The 25449-nt window shown below is 34.2% G+C and overlaps 1 protein-coding gene across 2 annotated transcripts; it reads left to right on the top strand.

The window, feature by feature from the left end:
* The first annotated feature begins 744 nt into the window (after positions 1 to 744).
* On the top strand, positions 745 to 25423 carry LOC132201043 (tubulin beta chain-like). 2 transcript variants are annotated; one of them, XM_059626922.1, is made up of 6 exons: positions 745 to 912; positions 20084 to 20192; positions 20784 to 21139; positions 23197 to 23479; positions 23857 to 24329; positions 24726 to 25423. In XM_059626922.1, exons 1-6 carry the CDS (start codon positions 856 to 858, stop codon positions 24795 to 24797), a joined length of 1350 nt encoding a protein of 449 aa, XP_059482905.1. In that variant the 5' UTR covers positions 745 to 855; the 3' UTR covers positions 24798 to 25423. The 2 variants fall into 2 exon arrangements, with proteins under 2 accessions (XP_059482905.1, XP_059482895.1); XM_059626912.1 differs by having other exon boundaries at positions 753 to 912; positions 20787 to 21139.
* Positions 25424 to 25449: the final 26 nt, after the last annotated feature.

A 25449-nucleotide genomic window follows, 5' to 3' on the forward strand; every position in this document is an offset into this window, starting at 1 on the left:
TTAGGCGAGTAAAAAAAACTTCTTTTTCAAAAAGGCATCTCTTGAAGTTTGATTATGTTTAATTTTTGTTGAAAATACCCGGTTAATGGCATTTTGAAGCAGAACGCGTGTTTTATGCAAGTAATTTATAATTAATTTTATTTATTTGCATTCCAAACTTATGATGGTGGATTTTGAAAGAAGACACTTATTCGAAAATCCATTTATGTTTCTAGAAAGAAAATAGACTATGTATTTTTATTATTTCAATTACGATAATTATGCTAGAAGCAGTCAAGTTTAATCAAACCTTTACATAAATTCTGATTCAAGTAAAGATCAATGGTTCTTTTTTTCAGAAATTACTTTTGGAGAGAATTAAAAAAAAAAAGAAAATAATAATAATTTTTACACTAGTCTGAAGTATTCTGAAATTGTTTTGTGACTATTTAAAATTTTAGCCTCTGGACTTAAATTATCTGATTATTGTCAAGGCTGTTGACTTTGAATGATCGCATTTATAATAAGAGAGCAATTTACTTTAAACTTTTCAAAATTTACACTATCTTATCTTTGAAAGGCTCTGAGTAAAAACTAATTGAGATATAATTTAAATTCAGCTATTCGACTGAATTTTTATTTCTAAATAATAAAAAACTTAAAAAAAACTAATTATATCCAGCAGCAGCTCTTGAAGAGAACAAAGAAAGCAATCGAGATCTGGTGGCTGCTTTCGAGGTGCGCGTCCGCCGTGTCTCCCCTCCACTTCCGCCCCGGTGGCACCGGCGGCACCACCAGCAGTCTGCAGACCTAAGCCGCCACTCTCTGTCCGTCGCTCGATCGCTCTTCATCTCGTCGCCTCTTTCAGCAGTCAGCATGAGGGAAATCGTCCACCTCCAGGCCGGCCAGTGCGGCAACCAGATCGGTGCCAAGGTGAGTGTCCAGTCCATTATTTTCCGCAATCGTTCTCGGAATTCTGGCTCGCCATGGTCTGCGGAAAATTCAAAGTCTATAGCTCGAAATATTAACAAGCCAGAATTAAAAATTGGTTAGTTGGTAATTTTTTTACTTTGGAAGAAGCAAAAAAGAAATATCCAGGGAATAAAAGGGAAAACCAGACTTATATCCTTGATGAAAAATATGGCTTATATTTCGATTTTGAAAAAAAACGGTCCTATAGCAGGTTGGGTTATGGTCTGCACTCCTATAAAAAATCTGAAAAATTTATGTGGTTACAAATCTAACAAAAATATCAAGTCAGTCTTTAGATAAGAAAGATTCAAGATTCTTTGATTTTTAGCAAAATTAACTTTGAATACTTCTGGTTTGTTCTTCAATTTTGCTCCTCTCTTCTGATTGGGGTTCAGAACTCACTCAAAGATTATGATGCAAAACCAAATTTTAATAAATCTACCGACCATGAAGTTGCTGTCTAAATTATTTTTGTTTTCTTTAATTTGATGAGATGCGAGAAAATTTTCTGCTAAAACAAAAGTTATTTTTATTCAATATTTTTTTTCAATTATTTCAAGATAAAGCCAGATTATAAAATCATTTCAGAAATGCAGTTGAACATGAGACATAAGAATTGAGTCACTTGAATTCAAATCATACCTTAGCAAATTACTAATACTGTGACTCGCGAGCAAATTTTGTTTATTTTGCTGAGACAGTCAACTTTTGGCAAAGCTTTTGCTACAACAATGCCTAGCCACTATTATTTTAATTGTTGTTTGCTCTTTGGTTTTTCCTCGTACTACACTTAGTTGGGGACAATTACCCAATTCCTGGAGAAAATAAATTGTTTTATAAAATCAATGCCAACCGTTTTGCGATTGTCGCTTTTTCGTACAAGTGAAGACACACACACACACGATAATACGAAATCGATTATTCACGCGGCTTGAAACCCTTTTTCTTTCTTTCCAAGGTTTTTTTTGCACTCGCTTGATGCAAGAGAAAAATGTGAGATGCATCGCAGCATGCATTTCGCCAAGTCATGCTTGTAATTTGGTATAAATAAAGCGTTCTGCTACTTTCTGCTTAAAAATAAATATATTCTTATTCAGGGTGAATCCCGCGCATCCTAGCGTAAAAGAATCTCTTTCGGATCTTTCTCCAACAAAGAGCGAAGCGAGAGAAAGAAGAACTGCCTACACGAAACAGCTACGCGGCCGCGTTTATCAGACGTATATCGGAAGTAGACTTATGTGTGTGTTGGCTGATTCAGAATTTTTATCGCCTAACACGTACTGGCATGCGTTCTCGGTTCAGCTACAACTTGCGGTTTTATTCCTCCTTATCACACAAGTTAAATTAAATGCCGTGAAATTTGAAAGCCTAAGGAAGAAAGGAGATTAGAAGGTTTTTTTTTAATTAGAGACTAAATTCAATTAATTTAACCAGCCTAATCTTAAGATTAATGTAATATGATTATTAAAACTATAAAAGTTAAAATTTTGTTATCATTAAGGGAATTTATTTTGATTACAATTAAACAAATTTAGCATATAAATTGTTTTTTTAAGTACGATGTAAATATCTCTCTTTAAGAAGTAAAGAATCAATCCATTATTTTATTGGTGCTTGTTGCCCTATCTGCAGTAAAAAATAATCTTTTTGTGATGGTTTAAATCATAATTTGGAACTAAATTGGTCATAATATGGGCAAGCAAGCAAGCCTCTCTTTTCTTCATGAAATAATTTTTTTATTGAGCCATATTTTAGAGGTGGACCCTACAAATTATTATTAATTTTAATTGAGTAGATATATGTTTGAAAATTTATAAATTTTAAAATATTTCTGGTGCATAAAAAATTGAACTGCAAATTGCTCTGTGATCTGATCAAAAAGGTAGCAACTCTATTTTTTGCACCAATGAATAGGAAAACTGATGAGCTTTTAAAATTCCTCCAAATTGCACTAATCTGCAGATACTATATTATAATTAAAATACAATTTTGTGAGTTTTCAGCTGTACTTATTAATTAATTTGGTAAAAGCTTCTAATTTATAAACTTCCTGATCTACGAGGCGCTCTTCTCTTTTATCTTTTATGGTTGATGAGAGGTTTCAGGAAAAAGAAATTTTGTATTGATTTTCTATAACAAAAATTCTTAAAATATTTCTTAAGATTTGAAACATAGATTTTTGATCAAGTTGATCTCTGTACACTGCGTGGCCTTTTGTCTTAAAATTTCAATTTTTTCTCTTATAAATTTATTCTGCAATAATTTATCCTATTTAAATTAAGCGCTTGGCTATATAAAATATTTATTTTCTTGATAGATTAAATGTGCAGAAAATTTCTTGACTATATATTTACATCTTACTACATATTTCATCTTTTTATTTATAAAAAATATATTTCCATTATTTACTTCGCACACAAATATATATTTTTACTGCCTCTGTGTAACTATACTAATTAGGTGCTTTCTTTGTTTTTGTCTTTTCTTTCTAACGAATGTAAAATAATCTCCCAGACGATATCTCCAATTCAATGCAAATTCCATGACCGTCGTCTCTGATTCACACACTAGCAGAAAGTGTGGCAAAAATCCTTTCTCATTCCAGAGCACCTCGGAAGGAATTAATAAGTTTGATGGGAATGGCGCCGCATCATTTGAATTAATTCTGCTTTTTGTGTTATTTGTGGTGCGCACATAAAGCATTCCGTTTCCAGCGATTTCTTGCTTCAATTCACATGGCGTCTGGTGTCGCTCTCCTTTTTGCCTCCTCGTGTTTTGTCTCGCGGCAGCAATACTTTTGCAAAAGCACCAAAACAATTGACATTTCGCTTTGCGCTTCGCGAAACACGCGGCGCTCGGAACTTGACGCCGAAACTGACGAGAGCAAGAGCAGTCCATGCTTTTGCAGTTTGCATCTGCACAGACCTTGAAAGCACGCCGTGTACCATGAACGAACGTAATTAGAAAAAAGCGACAAAAAGAAAAGAGGTGCTGTAGCATAGGGTGATCAGCTGAAACTTTTCAATAAATTATTAAAAAGAAAAAATATTTAAATCTTCTAAAAGGTAATGCAGAAATTGAGTTTCAAGAAATAGATTGCTTATAAAATCTTATTCAAATTTCTGTTAGAGAATTTAATTTAAACTTTTAATTTAAAAAGAATTAATTATTTTTAAATACCATTTTTTTTTATCAAATGTGGATTATTAACACTGTGCAAGCAAATCTGCGAAAATTTTTAATTTTATGGCTGTTCTCTAAATCGCTATGTTCTCACTCAGATTTGCTTGTACACTGCACATTGTTAGTAATCCACACATGATGAAAAAATTATTTACGAAAAAAAATACTTATCAATTCTTCACATTCATGCAAATCTACAAGATGTAATGAATATACAAATATTTATTTTGCAAGTCAGGAAAAAATAAAGAAAGTTGAATATTAGAGATTCAGTTATTTGCATAATGTTATTTAATCTGTAATATTTTTTGTAATTAGTTTTTTATAAGAATTTAATTTTTTTTTTAAATATACCTTTTAAACTGGATAGTTTTTATGTTTCCAAGAAATTGCAATTTAATTACAATTTTTTTTTCAAATTGTTAAAATGAAATTTTCAAAAACCTTTAGCCCCCAGTTGAATGGTGCATTGCATGGGCATCTTTCCTTATACACACAGCGTGGGCGAATTTTTTACAATCGTGAAGGCTTCTAAAAATTTTTCTAGAGAGCCGTTTCAAATAATATGATAAACAGCAGACACGCTTGTGTTAGATTTCACGTTATGTAAGAAATAAATCGGTGGCCACATACACTGGACTCCTCGCACAAAGCGGGCCCTTTTATACTCGAAAGATCCCTGCGCGCAGCTGAAAAAAACGAATGGCATGAGTGCCGCACCGCAGCCTCTCTTTGAAAATATAAAACCAAGAACGGATAGTGAAAGGACATTTGAGAGGATTGAATGTCAGAAGGATTTTATACATATTGTTCGTTCATTTCATTGCGAGCAAAAAATGCGTTCATACCTGAGTGCTGCTGGGTAATGAGGAAGGGATTCTGCAGGGGTGGATCAGGTTCATTGTCGATGCGGACGGAGAGCGAGTGCGTGTGCAACAGGTAGTTCAAAGAAATAAGGACGCACCTCTCTATCTGGTCTCCAACGTTCTCACAATTGTAGGTGACGAGGGCAACAAATTTTGGTGTGCCATTTCACTCTAAAGAGCTTGCCGGAAACTCAAAAGCTGCTTTTTGAATCTTTTGAAACAACTCCTTCTCTAAATTCAAATTACTTACATCATGCAAACAATTTTTTTTTAAATCTTTCCTAAATCTATATAGTAGCGTTTTATCCATATTTGAAGTAATATGGACATGATGAATGCTGATTTTTACTGAATTTTTATCAAGTTTTGTTGTTATTAGTTAAACTTATATTGTTTAATTAATTTTAATTTTGAAATTTATTTCTTTTATTTCAATTCAAGGTTAATAAAGATAAAAAATCACTCAATAATTTATGAAAAATTTTGGGTAAAAATATTTTAAATGTGTTACAGTTATTATTTAATTTTTATCAATTACAAAAATTAACATGAGTACAGGCTAATTCAAAATTTAAATAGTTTTTTATTTGAATTTATGTTTAACAAAATGTATGGAATATTTTTTAATATTTGATGCGCGTTGAAATAAATTATATTGACATCTAAAGAATGAGGTAATACTAAATTATTTTAAGAACAAGTCAATAGCAGAAGTCATGAAACATTATAAAAAAATCAAAATTATAAAAAAATATATTCAAAAGAGAATAATTTTATTTCCAATAATCATTTCACTCCACATTACCTTCCAAAACGCAATGAAATAAAAAAGATTTACTTTTATATTTCTTTAATGCGGTAAATTTTTTAGCGACTCAAAATTGTCCATTACGCTTGGCTACTTTTTAATGAACTTTGCAGACACATGAGACACGTCATATTGCTATGTGTCAAGGAGCTCACACTCTTTAATCTACTTCTTTTTTTATTATTTATTGCCCTGAGCTTGCATGACTTTCGATTAATCTTAATTAACCCTGACTGCGTGTGCGCCACTGCTGGAGCCGCGAGGCGAAAATTTAAAAGCAATTGCTCCGCTAATTGAATGTGACGCGACCTCTTTTTCTATTAATTAACGGATCAAACACTTCTTTAATTCAATTCAGAGGCGACAATAAAACAACAAAACGATCGGGAGACGTCTCTCAATCAATAACAAACAATGAAACAATCAATTATTATGATGTAATTAAACAGAGGAGGAACAACCAAAAATGAATGATTTAGATGATGAAAAGGAGGGAGTTAAATATATAACAGCATTTTTTTTTTTTAAAATTATTATAGCTATTCTTCTCGTATTTTAGTTTTATTCACGTTTTCTGGCTTATTTGAAGGGTAGCAATTTAATTAAATATGAATCAAGAACATTTCCACAAATCCGATCTTAATTAATGGCCAATTTTGATACTTTCAAATTGTAAAAAAATTATTTTCCTTAATTGGAGAGGACATTTTTCTGTTCAACAAAAAATATTCTCACGGCCGAAAAGGCGTCAGTTGTTGTTTCCATTTGCAAAAAAGAATTAAAAACAAATAATCTCGTAAATACCAAATGTTTTTAAAGGGACGAGGAGGAAACTGCGTCTCAGATTAAATTCACTCGCGCGGCGCCAGACATGGTTTGTCTGCTTTAAAAGGACCACCTTGACCAATCTCGCGAAAGCAATCAAGACCTGTATAATATAATCGCATTATATACCATCGGCGGCGAGCAGAAATTAATAACGGTTGTGGCCGTGCTTGTGAGGGGTGGATGTGGTGTTCTGCTGGCTGCATATCGCACAGGATGACATCATCTACGCGCCACCATGTATCATGTTTACACATTTCCTGTGAATTTATTTGGAATATCACGTACTAGACGTGATCAATAACCCGGAGAGGGCACTTGTGGGGAGTCGGTCACACCGGAGACCAAAGTCAGCTGCGCGGCCTGAAAAAACACGGCCGGCGTGTGCGTGCGGAGATGGCGGCTGGCTATTATATTTTTTCCTTCTTCCCTTTTTTGCACGCGCCTTTCGCTTTGCATGCAAAAGAGAGAGAGAGACTCTGACGCGCATTCCACCGCAAATGAGGCGTAAATCATTCAAATTTATGGCCGGCCAGCCACAAGGCGCCGCGTGAGAGTAATTAATTAATTAATCGGTTAATTTTAGTATTCGGCCCTTGTGTTTTGGACTTGAGGAGGAAAGGAAGTGGAGACATTTAAAGTTCAGTTTTTCCTCATTGAATTAAGACGTGGTGATATTTTGAGTGATTCATTTTTTAATTTATTTAGTGAATTTCAACGTTTCCTCTTTCAGAAAATAATTTATTTTTGTTCAGATAAATTTAGTAATTTGATATCCTGCTCTTTTTTCAAAAAATTTTAAATCCTTATTTTAATGAGAAAGAGAGGAAGTGAGAAGTTGGTACCCACCCATCATCAATTTGTCCGTCTTGCAAGAAATAAAAATGTCCCCGACTCTTCTTCTGTATTCTCTGGCAGGTCGAGCACAATTCAAATGGAGAAAAAAGAAACATGAGCGCAGCCCAGCGTGAATCATTGTCTAGACACTTTTTAATGCAAGACAAAAACCAACATAGAGATACACTGAAAAGTTGTCGCAAGGCAAAAACTCCATCCGCTCTTGCTGCTTTGAAGTCAAATGGTGAAATATGAATGGAAAGACTAGAATATATAAATAGGCCACCCATTGGAGACGGTTTAAATTATAGCAGAGAGAGGAAAGAAAATTTCGGTGCGCCGAAAAAATAATTATTTTATTGCACTGCCACATGAAAAAAGAGAGGCCACCAAATCTCGCCGAAGTGTGTAATCATTTCTGCCGAAAAACCATCTCTGCGGTTCGCGAACCGGTGTGGCTTATAAGGATGGAGAAAAAAATTACCCGCGTCTGCAGACTTTTTTCAGCGCTCGTTACTTCGATCAATTGCTTGCCAACCAGACACTTTTGTGCTCAAATCTTGCTTTGTGTGCAAAATTTATTTATTATATAGAGTTGAACTCCTCCTGCGAGTCGTGATATCATTTAATTTTATATCTCTCGAAATGATCAAAAATTGCCTCCACAAAAGTAGTTCAACACAATACACAATTTTTCATCGATTGGGAATCTCTGGGCCATTTAATTTGATCGATTGTTGTGCATTTACCGTCTCTTCTGTTAAATTTTCAACAAAGAAGGAGCTCACAGAAAAAGAATCTCTCAACAATCAATGCAGACAAAGTGTCCTCTTTTGTCAAGAGCCATTCATCAAATCGGAATCATTAGTGCCGCAAACTAAATAGAGCTCTCGGCGGGACCCCTTCTGAGCCGCAGACGTCGAAGAAAGAAAGAACAATAATACGACCTCTCGTCGGCGGGCAGAGAGAAAGAACCAAATAAAGATCTATACACACACTTTGATAATAACGAAATAATCTCGGGCATTGTGTGATCGAATTGCTTCAAGGCTGAGCAAAGCAGTGATGCGAGGCTGCTGAGCTTTTTTGGCCTGGCTTCCTTTGAGGTGTTCCCCAAATCAGCCACCCATAACCAGAGGACTGGTGCAAGATTTTGATCACCACCCTCCCTATCTATGCGTACACATGTGTGTCACCTCCATTATACCTCCCAAATTGCTCTTTTCTCCGAATTATTTTCCTCGTGTCATGACTCGCCCGAGATGAAATCATAGGAACTTTTTTTCTTGATTCAATTTTTTTTAATCAAGAAGGTCCCTGGTGAAGAAAAGTGCCGGTGAATTATCTCGGCTAATAACTCTACGGGATGGTCACACTCAAAAGCGCTTTCGGCCTAAACCATTAAGAGCACCATCAAGCGCGAGCACTATTTTTCAGATACTTTTTCTGGAATTTTTATATCGAGATGGGTGAGAAGCAAGTGTGAAGATTCTTATATTTTATGTATTTCTACAGACGCACCTGAGATTTTCTCGGGAGGTCGACAGGGCTTTTAATAATTTCAGGATGCGCTTTATTCCGGTGGTGATGATGAAAAATGAGTAATTTTAAGAACGGCCGTGTACTAAAACAACGTGGTGGATCGATTCGTCACGCATTAAGTTATCACGTATGGAACGCCAAGGGCTCCGGAGGGGGCTTTAAAGTTCAAAAATATTTTATATTAAAAAACGTCTGGATACTTTTGCATCAGAAAAACTATTTTTGAGCGATTTTAGATATGACAATTACAAAAATTTAAAGGCAAAAAATTAAACCCATGAGCAATTTGTCAGAAAATTGATAACTTTGTGAGTGAATGATCTGAAGCTTTTGAAAATTGAAAAAAAAGGAAACAAAACAAAAAATTGTTCAAATCTTGAATTAAAAGCAGTTTTATTCGCTGAAAATTTATTTTTATTTTATTCGTTGTTTAATCTAATGGAAAATGGAAATGTTACATCATGTGACGACAAAATAACGCCATGAAAACAAATAAGAATTAGTATATATTTTTTGTTTGAAAGGAAACATGTATAAAAATAATTGACTTAAAAATTATAGTTTTATAATATGAATTAATCTATATTAATTTTATTGAGAAACATTAAAAAGTAAAAAATATAAAATTTTAAAATAATTTTTGTGTCCTTTAGAAATATTATCGCTTTGCAAATTTGTTATGCCATTTTCCGTTTTAGTCTGTATATATATATATATAAGTTGTTGAAAGTTGACACTCACTAAACTTGTTTTAAAGCGTTGCTGATTTTCATTTCCGCGAGATGGGGTGTGTAGATCCTTTTATGCACGCTATAATTATATGTTTTGTCATCTTGATAATATGAATTTTTTAGACTAATAACTTCCCGCACGCAAATTCAAAATCTAAGAAAATGGGTTACAAAATTGCATATTAATAGAAAGCATTTCCGCCAACATCTTCTAATTGCATCAAAAATTAGTGAAGATCTCATTAAGACTAGAAATTCATTAGCATCTGAAAAAAGATATCAAATTAAAACAATAGAGGCGTATATAGAATTTTAAATTAGTTATGATTGAAACAAATAATGTGGCCAGCAAATTGTGTGAAATGTGAGGAAAAAATGCAAATAATCCTCACTGTCGCCGGTTATATTTAAATGAGGTCAAACCAGTGCGCACATAAATCAAATCCCAGATGCATAATTTTGAATGTCTCATGAAGAAGAAATTTAACCACCCGCAGCTAACACACACTTGACTAAATAACTAGGAGATTTTCTCCCCCCTCGTAATTTTCTGAGCAATCAAAGCTGAATAGACATTGTCCAGAGTCGAATTACTGAACTGATAAATTTAAATTGGCTATTTTTTTATTGTTAAAATTCAAGAGAACTCCAAATTTTATAAACAATGTAGTCAGAATCAAATAAAAAATTTGACTCATAAAGGGTTGAAACTTTAAATTAAGGGTTTGCCGAAGTTTTACCTTTCCTGCCAAGAGCATTTTAGCCTTTGAGGTAAGTGTTGATCTCATTGTCTTCCTTATCTGGTCAAATTTTATGATGATCGAAGCAACCAAGCTTCAAATGATTTCGGCTGGAAATTTTGATTTCACTTGAAAAATTTTTATTTTACAATTTTTAATCCAGGAATCATTACTGCAGAGGTTCTTTAACAAGCAGTCTGACTACTGCAATTCATCATTTTCGCGCACATATCTCATTTGCACACGTTAATTGCGTTGCTCAGCCACGAGTAATTAAGCACAGAGCAAATTTTTTCCCCCAAATATTTCGGTCGCCTGAACTTTTTAATTTGTTAATTATCTCGGAAAGTTGTAGAGAGTTGGTAATACACCGCATAAATTATGTCTTAAAGGGCCGATCACGTGCCGACCGGAAACGGCCGTATGGCTTACCTGGCGGCGCGCGAGTCCTGAATCGCACACAGGGTGATTCCGCAAAAGGAGGCAGGTGCGTTGATGGGTAATTAGAGAAGGGTCGATGCCTCTAAAACTCATCGGCGCGCACACGTCCTTCCGTGACGAGTCAGGTGCAGCAGATCACTGATTTTTTTATTATATTTCGCGCCCTATCGCATGAATTGCATCTGCGTCGAACCATATTCAGTGTGGCACAATGAAATTGGATTTCCGCGCGATAAGAGTCTTGTTTGATATGTATGGAATGTGATGCATTACAAAATTGTTGGCCTTCAATACGATGTCAATGTGTTTTAATCTAGAATCTGATCTTTAATTCTTTGAATTTTAATTTAAGTTTAATAAATGGAATTGCATATTTATTTTGCCTGTAAATTAATAGAAATACCAAAAGTTTCGTCAAAACCTTTGTATAAAGTAATTTCAATTTTATAAACTATGTTTATTTACCCTCATTTTCACTTTTTATTTTAATAATTATTGTTATAAAGAGACTAAAAACTGATTAAAATTGAAAAACGTTAAAAATTTTGAGAGTTTTTTTAGAAATCTAACACATGAACGGAGATACCGTTTACTCAAGTTTTACTGCTCTCATATAAACTATAAAAATTCCTCAAAACGGCGTAAGTCGTTATTCATGGTCTGCTGAATTTGCACTTCAAAAATACTTAATTCAAAAACTCACATAATAAATTTTGCGAATTAACCAACGGCGATGAAATAAAATCTTAAAATCGCAAGTCCGCATAAATTAAAAATAATCTCATAATCTCCCCTGAAAAGATTCTTTGCTACGTAAAGTGAGATTATGTAAATAATGAAACTGAGTGAGGAATTTCGCGACACTCACGATACATTATTATGCACTTTGCTATAGAAGACAATAATTCGTAAATATATTTTATGTAGCAATCAATGCGGATTTCCACGAATGAAATGAATACATTTCAGAAAGAGACAACCGCAGTCACGCTTTTGTAGATTTGCGATCGCAGCGGATTTGCCAACACGGCTACCTTCAAGCTGATTAAATTACAAATATAATAAAACATGAAACGCAGAACACGCACAAAGTGTGAACAATAATTATGGGAGCTTGAACACGGTGCGAAATAATTTTTTTGTTTGAATTAAAATTAAATTTTGATACACACTCAATCTTGCTGCTAATATGACTTATTCAATCTTTTCACAGGCCAATGCACTCATTAATTGATAGGAAGTGTGTGCCGTTGCCTAAGCTAATTACAGATTAAAACAATTTATATTCGAGGTTAAAAAGAGCCTCTTCGAAGTTGGGTACGATTGATGAGTCGAATAAGACGTTTTTAAGCTTGATTTGTCAAATTAGTTTCAAGTCGGGGGCAGCTGTTGCCAACAGAGAGGTATTGAAACTGATTGATTTCATTGAGTTGTACATGAGAGTTGTTGTGCGTCCTTGTCAGGGGCAGTCAAAGCAATTTGAGACGATTGATTGACTTCTCCCATGCACCAAGTCTCTTATTCTATTTATAAAACTTTAAAGTTCAATGCAAGGATAATGTATTATAATATTAATTCTTTGGTACGATTGATTTTAAAGCTGTTTTTATTTGTAGTTAACAATTTAAAACAAAAAAAGATTTGTTTTGATGCACTATTTAAATTTCCCTAATTTTTAGTTTTAATATTAACTATGTGTATATTAACTATATATTGCAACTCAATTTTAATTGATTTTTATAAAACTAGCAAAGAAAAAAGGCGCTCGTCAGTCTGTCTAAAAATTATTTAACTTTTTGTCTATAAAAGAAAAGCCTTTGAGAAAATTCTCAGGTACCAAAGGCGACAAACGTCGAGTGCTTCGCAAAGGGAAAATCAGCCCAAAACTGTTCAATTGTGAAATTTTCCCCACGACCGACCTGCACCGCTGCTTATTGTCTCTGGGCAGCCAGGGCTCAACTGAGAGTGCATACCTATCTCTCTCAGGCAAAAAACGACGACAGTATGTGAGAAAGAAAAAGACGCGGTTGATTGACTATGGTAAAACTTTTTTGCTCTCTCGTCTGTGGAATAAATCTGGGGAAATAAAAAGCAGAAGAGTGAGGCAGGTGCTGTTGCGGTGGCTGATCAAACACGAGAGTAAACGCGTAACAAACCACGTAATCTCAAAATTAGTTCTATCACCGAAGCCTGACTTCAGAGAGAAGAATCGTCAAGAAAAGCAGTTTCCTCTCGAGAGAGAGGTGAGAGAGATGGGTTTAAAAATAAAGTGTAAAAGTGCACGGGGAGATAATGTAGAAGAGGTGCACTGACCCTTTCTTTCCTCATGCAACCTCACTATGCTCCGATAGTTCGTCTCTAATATTATATATCTATCTCATTATTTCGCCACGCACGCTAGCTGCATCAAATAAGTTCTGAAATGAATTGAATTCGCGGCGAGCACACGATGTTATAATGAAATGGCAACAACTTTATGTACAAAGCTACTTCGAGACGAGCTGTGTTATTAAGTTATAATGACGGTGATTCTCGGCAAAAAGGAAACGGCCAGGTCTGCCATAAAAATGGGAAGAATGTTGGAGCGCCTCGTGCTAAAAAAAAAAGTGTAGCGAGGGAAAAGTAAAAAAAAAGCATAAAAAAATTTAACTTTAAACATTCAATTTTATTTTTTTTTTATTTAATAATCATCATCTTTTTTATTCAATTAAAATTATTTATTTCTTATCAATATTTTATTTATTTAGATTCATTTATATTTATTACTTCCTTGAAACTGATATCGCAGATAATGTAATTTGATTTGATTTCCTAAGTAGAGCTCAAAGATGTAAAATATTTGTTTAAAATTATGCGAAATTATGTATAGATGAACTGGAGAAGAAGGCTATAAAGTAAAAACTGAATAATTTTTTTTAATCATTTAATTTTACAATACAATACAATATAAATATATTCATAGTGCGTTCAAAAGGATTATTAAATGAACATTTAAAACCATTCCAAAATTTTGATGTTACGCAGTTTGCGTTTTTCGATGAATTCCAAAATTGCACCAAAAATGAGGAAGATTTTTGTAAATAAAAGTTGTTTCAAACAATAAAGTAGTTAAAAATTTAAATGATATGCTTCTGAGAAACGCATGTTTCCAAGACTTCCTGTCTCTCTCTCTCTCTCTCTCTCTCTCTCTCTCTATATATGAGTTTCTAGGTTTCAATTATTTAGAGCCGAGGCTAAGCACAGTTAAGCACACATACACGATGTTATCTTGCCGCACTACCCACTATGTTCTCATACAATGACCAAGGGATAAAAACTGTATTAGGAAAAAGAGATTCGTGCATGATTTTACGCTCTATTTTCGTGCTGTTACGCTAAGTCAATTTTGTGGTGGCAGATGCGGGGAAAATGAAATTAACAAGTGCAGACAACTGGAAATAATATACGCACACATTCGTTGTGTGTTTCTTGCTAATGATCTGGCTTCTTTTTATACACAAAGGTGGGAGAGACATCCAACCGTGATTTCCTGCCGAGATGGAAAAACAATGAAAAATCTCGGAAAACAAGCATAACTTTTTAAATCAAATATATATATTATAAATTTATCTCAATAGCTTGCCTAATTCTGATTCCTCTTGCTTGTCCATCAACACTTAGAACAAAACAACCCACATGTCATTAGCATTGAGAGTAAACAAAACTTCCCATTCTTCCCACGGACATATTTTTCCAATCGCCACAAAAAGTGTTGGATATAGCGGAAAAAGTGATTTATTTCCGTCCGAAAGAGAAAAAAACAAGCAAGAGAGCAGCTCCAAACATTCCGACACACACATGAGAAAGAAAGAAAACTCGCGCGGGTGAAACAAATAACAAAAAGGGTTTCCAATTGCTACAGTCGTGCCGCAGCATTTGTGGCCAGATTGTTTCCAATTGCTCCAGCGGCCGTAAATCACCCTAACGAGCCGGATTTAGAAAATCTTAAGAGTAAAGATGTTGATCTCTAAACACACTCTTTTGTCTGTTTTCGACTAAAAAAAGGAAATATCATAATCAAATTTTAAAATCATCTGTTGCGTAATGTTGTTTTTAATTGTCATGCAAAAAGGACTAAAAAATCAATTGAATCCTATTTTCTTCCAAAACCATGATGGTCCAGCTAGCAGCAATTCAAACAAGACTTATTTAAAAGGTTTAAAAAAGAATGTTTACTTTGATCATTTAAAATTTTGAGCAAAATTTTGACAAAAATCAAGCTTTCAAGACATTTAATTCAAATGCTGTAAAATAAAAATAATTCATGTGTAGAATTTTAATAAAAATAAGTTCCAAGATAAATAAAAATTCAAAACACTAAGATGTTTTTTATATAAAAATTACTAGGTTTAAAATTAATTTTAAATGTAACTCACGACAAAAAGTTCAGTTTTAAAAATAAGGATGATATGAAAAGAAGAGGACAATCAAATAAGCAATGTTAAATTTAACCACTCTATTTTAAAATTTATAGAAATCAAGGATCTATATGATTCCCTATTCTAAATCTTCAGTGCTGCACTATGTTTTTTGCGCAACTCGTGAAACAAATCCACTTTAAAAATAAAAAAAATTATCGAAAAAGGAAGGAAGGAGCTGGTTATTAGCGACCTTAAAGGAAAGGATTGATTACCGTTGTGACGCACTTAAATTGCAATATTGTCGCTATAAAACACAACAGCAAACGGTTCATTCTCGCTGGGGCACCGTGTGACAGCTGAAAATAAAACGCATATAATTAGGGCGTGACTGGTGCACGAGAGAGGAGCTGCAAATAAATTTATTGCACATCAAGAACAGGGCGGAGGAGATCTGAACGCGCGCCCGCCACCGCGCGATTATAACAAGAAAGAGAAAAGTTTTGAGCCGAAACGCCGGCGGAAGTCACCCATTAATTTGCGATTATACAATGGCATACATTTCGAGTGCCTTCTTCTCTCACAAGTAAACGGGTGTACTTCATTTTTTATTCACATCCTAATTTTTAGGGTCAGGTGCAATTGCGCGCGGTGACTCATTATGCAAATCGGCTATAGTCTGATGACGACGGGTGAGTGACAAAAAAAAGCGAAAGCACTTGAGGGTGTTCGTCGGTTTTTTAGAGAGTCCATAATTTTTTTTCTTACACGCGTCCGTTAGGTGGAAGTAATTGCTATATACTCGCGTCGCCGCCGAGGATTATGCAAATTTGCTTTGCAACGCTTAATTTCGTCACTTTCTTTCTGACAGACAAAAAAGGATTTTGTTCAATGTCAGCTCAGATTTTGAAAAATGTATGGAAAAGCTGAATAATAAATAATCTCAATGTTAAGGATTAGAAAATAATATGATTGAAATAAAAGATTATTCTCTTAAAGAGGTTTATTACAATTTTTAAATGTAATTTATTTAATAATATATCAGGAAATCTGAAAGAAAAAAACGGGGATAAGATATATGTGCGTTAATTTTATTAGGTTAATTTCAGCTCTCCTTTCTTAATAATGCCACTTTACGAAACTGTCCTTTGTCAATGATTTATTTTGTAACAGAAAATCAGACATCAAAATCTTTATTGAACAATAATTTGTATACTATTTAAATTATAGAATAGAGAGTTAGATAGACTCGAAAATTAAAATTATTATCTCATTTATATTGCCAATTTCAGCTATAAAATTTGCTCTTGGGTGAATTTTTTAATTCATCGGAGTTGATAAATTCCAATATTTTTTCTCTGTGTGGAGTTATACATGGAATTTTTTGTGAATGATCGATGTGGTTGAAAATAAGAGTAAAAATGACATTTAAATTGAGCCTGTTAAGTGCGTGCGAGTTTTAAAAATCGCTGCGTCGTCGGCTGTCAAAAGAAATATTAATCAGGCAACCGCAGAGGCAGTAAATTATATAAAATTAAATATGAAAAATGAGAACGCCTGGAAAGACCCTCCACGCATATGCGCGCGACTCAATTTCCGAGCGTGTGACGTCCTCGTCGGTTAATTAAAAGCGAGGGTGCTTTAATTCTTTCTTGCTCTCCAGCAAAAAGAGTGCAGCTGCGTGCGCGTCTCGTCGTCGGCTGCAAAGTAGTCCGCCACTATTTTTAAAGGGCTAAATTTGGAGAGACTCTCTCATTGTCAGACATCCTGCACCCTGCGTTTTTTGTTATATACCCGTTCGCTTCTCTCTCAACGGCAATATCATTGAAGCCTTATTTAGCGGCACTCTCCGGTTTTATTTTCGTACAAACCAACACGCACACGTACGGAAACAAATATTCATCTGTTACCCACACAGAAGAGTCTCGACGCTTGCTCTGTGTTTTGGATACTGCGCTGCAGTACAAATCGAATTCCCAGCATTCCCACCGACTGGAATCACCGCGAGTTTTAAAAGCAGTTCCCTGTTCGGAATGCAACCCTGTGCAATAAATATAGGGGCTCAATAAAGGAAGGGTGTTGAAATTATACAAAACGGTGCTTTACAGATACAACCCTTTTTCTGTGTTGTAATAAATTTGAGAAATACAAACAAGTTTTTAAACAAAAGTTAAAAAAAATATTTCTTGGTGAAAATGAATTCAATGTCTTTAGAACTTTCCCGAACAAACTTGTGATCTTAAATCCAACAAACTTGCTAAAATGCGCTAGAAATTGAATTTAAAGCTTTACTCCTAAAATTCTTTAAATTATTTGACATAATTTTGAACGCACATATAATATAATACAAATTGATAAAAAATAATCGGTGGATTTAATTGCGATAAACTTGGTATTTTTTTTTAGCAATTTTTTGGTAATTCACATTATTTAAATTTGGAAGCTATGCACTTTGCCTCTTATTTATTGCACTTTTCTCATTATTAACGGCACCTTGACCTGAGGTATGCGTTCGTATGTTTCGTTTTATGTTGCAGAGAGCGCAGCTGTGATGAGCTTCTCTCGTCACGCCATGTAGTTTACAAGCCAGGTGAACATACGCGAAAAAATTCATCTACTCTCGCCGCCGCCACGAGTTAATTAAACAAATGCATGCACTCGTCAGATGTATCCGCGCGCTCATTTTTCACTCTGGTAATTAGATGCGTTCAAATCGAATTCCCTTTTCCGCGAGACAATGCAGCCGTCAGCAGAGATTTTATCGGTGAACGCACGCTGCAGTTAGATTATTTGAATTTAATTCATGACAAGAGAAAGAGTTATATGCATCTTAAATTTAATTTTTAATTGGGAAATTGGGAGTTGTATGCGTTATTAGTTATTAGGATATATAAATTTAATATTGTATGATTGCTATTTAGCATTTACAAACTAAGGCCATCACAAGTGAATACAATAAAATTTCATTAACTTATTTATATTGCTTTAAGTAAAACGTAAAACCGTTTGTAGAAAGTTCAATTTGCTCATTAATTGGTATTAATTAGCTTATAGTACAATAGTTATGAATACGCTTATGATACCAAAAAGATTAAGTTACAATTTCCAGGAATCAGAATTAACATAATTTAATTAGCTCTATGGTAAAATAGTAGAGCGATTTTGTTTATGTCAATAATGTTTACGTTATAAATAATGAATAAATTACAAAAATACATAAGTCTTTTCCCAAGAAATTAAATTGAAATAGTTTATATTCAGAGAATTAACTATTGAAAAAATCTATATAGTTGTTTTATACACGTATTTTGATTTGAAAAAATGTTTCAAATAATTTAATTAAAAAAAATTTTCGAAAAAAAAATGCTATGCCATTTCGTATACATTATTTTAATAAAGCGTAGCTAGTTTGCATACAAATTGCCGCTTTCCTCTCTGGCGCGAGAGTTGTGTGTGGGTGCTGGCAGGTTTTGTAAGGCGTCAATTAATTGTGCGCCGGCAAGCAGAAATTTTAACACGGGGAGCAAATAATTGTAATAATTATCGTGTTATGGAGTGTGGCATATTTTATTTCGCGATGACAAGCACACATACCTTTGGCTCTTTCATTATTTTACTCGTCGCCTTTCTTCAGAATTAATAATCTGATATCATACCGTGGCAGCTAGGCAGGCGCAATATGAAAGAGGAGAAGGCGAGAGAAATTAATACTTGCAATCTTGGGGAATTTTTTTCTCAACTGGTGTACAGAGTGATGTGCCTGCCAGCAATGACAAGGAAAAGAGCCGAGTTTCCCAAGAGTTGCCAAGACATGCTGAGGACGCACAACTCTCCAGGGGATTTAAAATTGAAAAAATAAAATAATAAATTGCTCCTACATTTAATTTGTGACGAATTTATAAACGGGATTCCGAGAGTCAGTCAAAGATCTGACTTAAATTTCAATAAATTTGCTCCCAATTTTACGCTAATAAAATTCCTGGATTATTTCGTCTGCATTTAAATCTTGAGATATCTAATTCCCTTTAAATTTTCATTTAAAAAATAAAAAATTATAATATCCATTTTTCAGATTTGAAAACATTTTAATTTAAGTTGCTAATTTACTAATTCCCTGAATTAAATATATAATAGGAGCATTGATTTAACTCTAATTAATTCAAAAATTGTAGTATTTCCATAATATTTTAAACTAAATACAGGAAATTAATAATTTAATATCCATCACAAAATCACATTGTCTCTGTGTTTTAAGTTAAAAAAAGTTACTTTGTTTTCTTTCACAATTAGAAAAAAATAACCAGCCTCCTTTTTTTATGTTTTTTTATTTTATTTTATTTTTTTTTGTTTAGAAAAAAGTAATAAACAAATCGTGCAAAGATCGAGGTGAGTTCATCAAAAGAAAATCACGACTGCTGACGTTCAAAAAGAGTCACTTTGGTGTCGATAAGGAGAAGTACAAAGCACGCCGCCCGGCACAAATCGCTAATCAGAATAATCAATCAATCGTATAAGAAAGGAGCCACGCGAGAGATGAACAACAAATTGATCAATTGATCGAGAGGCAATCTGCGGCCGTAATTGGGTCTGAGGGACCAACGCGCTTTATTTCCTTCTCTAATCTATCAATTAAAAGGGACTGAAATATTTTTTTTTTTTCAGGAACTAACGGCATGATTTTCGAGACGAAATATAATTGCACACAAAAAAGAAATAATAGGAAAAAGTAATAAAAATGATCGGCATTTCCTTTGGTTCGCAGTTCTGGGAGGTCATCTCGGACGAGCATGGAATCGACCCCGTGGGCAACTACCGTGGCACTTCGGATCTGCAACTGGAGCGCATCAACGTCTACTACAACGAGGCCTCTGGTAAGAGAGCAGAGGAAATTAATGCACTTGACTCTCTGCTGCATACCTCTGCATTATTTATGCGAAAAAATTCATATTATAAAAAGGAGAAAGGAATTGAGAGGAATGTGGCGCGCAGCAAAAGCTCTGCAATTACTTTAATGGCCCTCTTTGCTCTGTCTCTGAACGATAATAATGCTGAAAAGCGTATTGCATTTCTTGAAAATGTTTTTACTCTCGACTTGTTACTTTTTGCGGTCAATCATGAATGATTTCTATCCTTGAAGCTTTTAAGGCTTATTTGCTCTTGTTAGAGTGTAAATTTTTAATAATTTTATCTACAACATTAAAAAACTTGGATTTTTAAATTCATTTTAATTCGAGAGCTTTCTATTGTTTCATACTTGTTAGGCTCAAGGCTTCTGTGTAATTTGAGTATTTTAAATATTTTGCTTATTTTTTTCTCAAATATTTATCAGCAGTAATTAATTTCATAATGAAAATTAAATAAACCCAGAGTAAAACAAAACTCATTTTTCCCGTGTTAGAAATTTAATATATTTGTTATATCTTTTGCTTCAAGTGCAGTACTTTAGGGATTCATTGTTCCAGGAGCCAAGTACGTCCCTCGCGCCATCCTCCTGGATCTGGAGCCAGGAACAATGGAAGCAGTCCGGTCGGGCCCGATCGGCAAACTTTTTCGGCCTGACAACTTCGTTTTCGGCCAGAGCGGCGCCGGCAACAACTGGGCCAAGGGCCACTACACGGAGGGCGCCGAACTGGTCGACTCGGTGCTCGACGTGGTGCGCAAGGAGGCCGAGAACTGCGACTGTCTGCAGGGCTTCCAGCTGACGCACTCGCTTGGCGGCGGCACCGGCTCCGGAATGGGCACCCTGCTCATCTCCAAGATCAGGGAGGAATACCCTGACCGCATCATGAACACCTACTCCGTCATGCCCTCGCCAAAGGTCAGTTGGAACAAATTATTACTTTGTAGAATTTAATTTTTTTTTAATTAGAGGGAAAGGAAGAAAACATAAAAAAAATCAATTGCTTATGTGTATTAATTCTCTATAAAATAATGCTTATAAAATTAAACCACAAGGAAGGAGTAATGTGTGGCTTTAAAAGTTTCCTGTGTATTTTGATACAAATAACAAAAGTTCTTTGCTGCAGTTTTACACCTTTAATGTTCAAATTGGGACAAAATAAACAATTAAACAGCTATAATTTAATAGAATTAATAATGAAATTAAAAATTGTAGTTTTTAATTTCCCAGGGAATTATTGTTAAGTGCTTTGATTGATTGCTTGCTGCTGTTTTTAAAATTATAGCAATTAATTAATATTCAAGTGCACAAGTATTCAACATTTTTTACATTCTCAATTGAATGATCCATATTCAATAACATAAACATAATTCTTGGTATAATTCACTACAATTTTTTCTTGTACATTCTTTAACTCACTTAACTCATAAATTCCACAAGAACAGACAAGAAAATTTCTTTTATTTGAAAAGAAAATTATAATCCAAATTTTCACAAATCTTAAACGTATTGATTTATTTGTGTACATTCTGTCATAAGGTTGTCAGAAGTTTAGAGATTTTTACCCCATACTTCTGAATTTGAAACTCTAATTCAATTAAATTACTGTGCCTTTTCTTTGTCACAAACGATTTAAATAAAAATAATATTCAAAATTAACTTTCTACCCCATCCCCCTCCAATTTGTATTAAATCAATAATTGCATAATTGTATGCTGATAAAAGAATGGTATTATTTTTTCTTCTCAATGAAAATATGAAAAACTAATATTATAAATTATAATTCGTGTTTGTTCGAATGATTTTATGTCTGATAAAATGTCGAATTGCTCTTACTTATCTTCAATTGAAGGTTTATTGCTTGCTCATGAAGCACGACGGAACAACTTGCAATAATAAATTAATCAAATTATATCTTATTCTCTGGGATTCGCCGCCATAAATTGTGTGTCGATTGAATTAGATATAATATACAGCTCAGGTGAAACAATTTAGTACCTCATCGTCGCAAACGGGGCTGCAAGTGCTCAAAGCATGCAATTTGTCTTTTTTGCAGTAAAAAGCAAAGTGCCCTCTTTAACGCCATTCAAGTCGAACAGAGCGTGTTTTTTTTTATTAATTTAAAAAATCTGAATCCTTGTATTTAATTGCTTTTCAACTGGACTCAGTTCCATTCGGTGAGCGAACTGAAATTCTTCTTCAACCCAAATTAAATCCATTCGCGTCTGCGCCACACGGCGAAGAAGAAGAGGAAGGTGCCTTTCACAGATGAGCTCCGCTCGGCTAGGTCTACATTCAATAAAGTGGCCAGTCACCTCTCGAAGGCGCTTCTCGCATTAAATGGAGCATACCCAAGAACAATTTTCATACGTAGCAATTTGAATGATGTATGAAAAAGCCATTCATTTAGAAGCTCGCAAAGCGTGCAGAATTGGAAATGAGTTGCACGGCCACAAAATAAACCGAGGATAAAATTGCATTTCCCATGAAACCAAATTGAGGAGTGGAGTAGAAATGATGATTGAAAATTGTTTGCTTTATATAAATTATGATCACGCTCCTAATAATTAAGCTGCACTTTATCTGATACTAATTACTATTACTCTCTGCAATGAATAGTAAAATAATTTTTATCAAGCTAATCTAAGATAAAAATGAATTTCATTGTTCATTTTGGCACAGAATTGAAGAGAAAAAATATTGAAATATATATTTGTCTAAATAAATATAAAAAGCGATTGAATTTTTTATATAAAGTAATAATAACTTCGTTGCAGAAATTAATTTTTTTATATTATTATTACAATCTCATCTGCTACAAGGTGAAGGTGATGTGGTTGACAATTTATTTTTGTACTGCCATTTTATAAAGAAATTAAAAATGGGTTGTAAAAAATAGAGATTCATTAAACTTCAGATATCTTAGGATGACTTTGATTGATCGCAGAAACTTCAATTTTTATTTCTGATTTCAGGTGTCAGACACCGTGGTGGAGCCATACAACGCCACCCTCTCGGTGCACCAGTTGGTCGAAAACACAGACGAGACCTACTGCATCGACAACGAAGCCCTCTACGATATCTGCTTCAGGACCCTGAAGCTGTCCAACCCCTCCTATGGTGACCTGAACCATCTGGTGTCGCTCACCATGTCCGGCGTGACCACGTGTCTGCGCTTCCCTGGCCAGCTGAACGCGGATTTGCGCAAACTGGCCGTTAACATGGTGCCCTTCCCCCGTCTCCACTTTTTCATGCCAGGTAAAAAAAAATATAAAATTTTCTATTAATGAAAAATAATTATAAATTTGAAACTACACAATTATTTCATTTTATTAAGATAGTATTTTTATTTTTCTATTTATCAATGAGATAAGATTTTTTTTTCTTAATTCAATGGCGTTTCCTTTTATCTAATTATCTCTTTAAATATAATTAAATCAAATTTGGAGGCGAAGCCTCAAACAAAAATTATATTTTTACTTTAAATAGCTTTGAATGTCTTAAAAATTGCTATTTTTGTTCATTCAAAATTCTAATTCATGTTGTGTTCTCTATTAAATTACATGCACAGTTTGATAATGAGTACAAAATTTAAATTGAATCGAATTTCATTTCATTTTTTACCACATTGTCAGGTTTTGCACCTTTGACCTCGAGGGGAAGCCAGCAGTACCGCGCGCTGACCGTGCCCGAGCTGACCCAGCAGATGTTCGACGCCAAGAACATGATGGCCGCGTGCGACCCGCGCCACGGCCGCTACCTGACCGTGGCCGCCATCTTCCGTGGCCGCATGTCCATGAAGGAGATCGACGAGCAGATGCTGTCGATCCAAAACAAGAACAGCGGCTACTTTGTCGAGTGGATCCCGAACAACGTGAAGACGGCCGTGTGCGACATCCCGCCCCGCGGCCTCAAGATGTCCGCCACCTTTATCGGCAACTCGACCGCCATCCAAGAGCTCTTTAAGCGTATCTCTGAGCAATTCTCAGCCATGTTCCGTCGCAAGGCCTTCCTCCACTGGTACACCGGTGAGGGCATGGACGACATGGAATTCACAGAGGCTGAGAGCAACATGAACGACCTTGTTTCTGAATACCAGCAGTACCAGGTATAATTTCATTTGCAACAATTTGCAATTCCAAATTCTGCAAAAAAAGGAATCCAATTGTATTTTGGAGATTATCATTTTGAAGATAATCACTTATATTTAAAAACAAAATAGTTAAGAATTTAATAAAATTTAGAAAAATAACAGTATGCAATTTAATGGCTATTGATTATCAAGAACAAAAAATCACCATTTAAAAATATTAAATTAATTAAAATTAAATTAAAGAGAAAGAGAACATTCACATATTGCTTATTGTTATGTCTTTATGAAAATAAAACATTTTTATGTGTTGCAAAAATTATAAAAAAAAAAAATTATCATACAAAAATTAATCAAAATCTGCAAAAAATAATTCATCTTATATTTTATTAAATTTCTGTATTCAAATTTTAGGAAGCACTTGCTGGTGAAGAGTATGACGATGAAGCAGAGGAAGAAATCGCAGGAGAGGCAGTCATGGATTGAACAAATCATCACTCTACGACGGGATAACATTTTACCGAAAACAAGGCAACCCAGTCAAAAGGAAACTCCCAATAAGACCAACTATCACATAATGATTTTGATTTTAAACTCTTGCATTAACTTATATAAATATATGCGAACCATATTCTTTTATATTATTTATGTAACTCTCAGCAATATAGCGACGGCTTAATTATTTTTTACTGTCCAATTCTTTTTTTAAATTATAATAAAAGTTACGCGCGTAGTGCTTAATTATAATGATAGTCATCTCTCTCCGCTTCTTCATGTTTTTTAACTTTATTGTAACGCGTAGTAATTTTATTTGTTAATTGTAAGCGATTTCGAGAATTCGTATATGGAGGCAAATCATTGAGACCGAAACCAAAAAGTATGTATTATTTGTGAGTTCTGATGTATAAGGAATTAATAAATTTCAAACTAGCTACATCAATTATTTTAGAAAGTGGGAACATGAATATATTGCTAGTTTATGTACGGATAAAAAAATTGTTTTATCCTGTATGTTGAAAAAACATTATAAACATTTTGTATCCGATTTCTAATGATGTTTTGTAGCTATTTTTGTACTCTTTTAAAAATAAAATTGTAAAAATTAATGCATACTTGCACCTGAATACTTCATTTAAAA

Source organism: Neocloeon triangulifer, unplaced genomic scaffold (assembly GCF_031216515.1).
Source record: "Neocloeon triangulifer isolate White Clay Creek 2 clone unplaced genomic scaffold, ASM3121651v1 ptg000001l, whole genome shotgun sequence".
Lineage (NCBI taxonomy): Eukaryota > Metazoa > Arthropoda > Insecta > Ephemeroptera > Baetidae > Neocloeon > Neocloeon triangulifer.

Bases quoted from the DNA above. Each gene is read 5' to 3' on its own strand.
- LOC132201043 (XM_059626922.1), top strand. From the start codon at position 856: ATGAGGGAAATCGTCCACCTCCAGGCCGGCCAGTGCGGCAACCAGATC. The intron at 913-20,083 runs GTGAGTGTCCAG...TTTGGTTCGCAG, and splicing joins GCAACCAGATCGGTGCCAAG to TTCTGGGAGGTCATCTCGGA. The intron at 24,330-24,725 runs GTATAATTTCAT...TTCAAATTTTAG, and splicing joins CTGAATACCAGCAGTACCAG to GAAGCACTTGCTGGTGAAGA.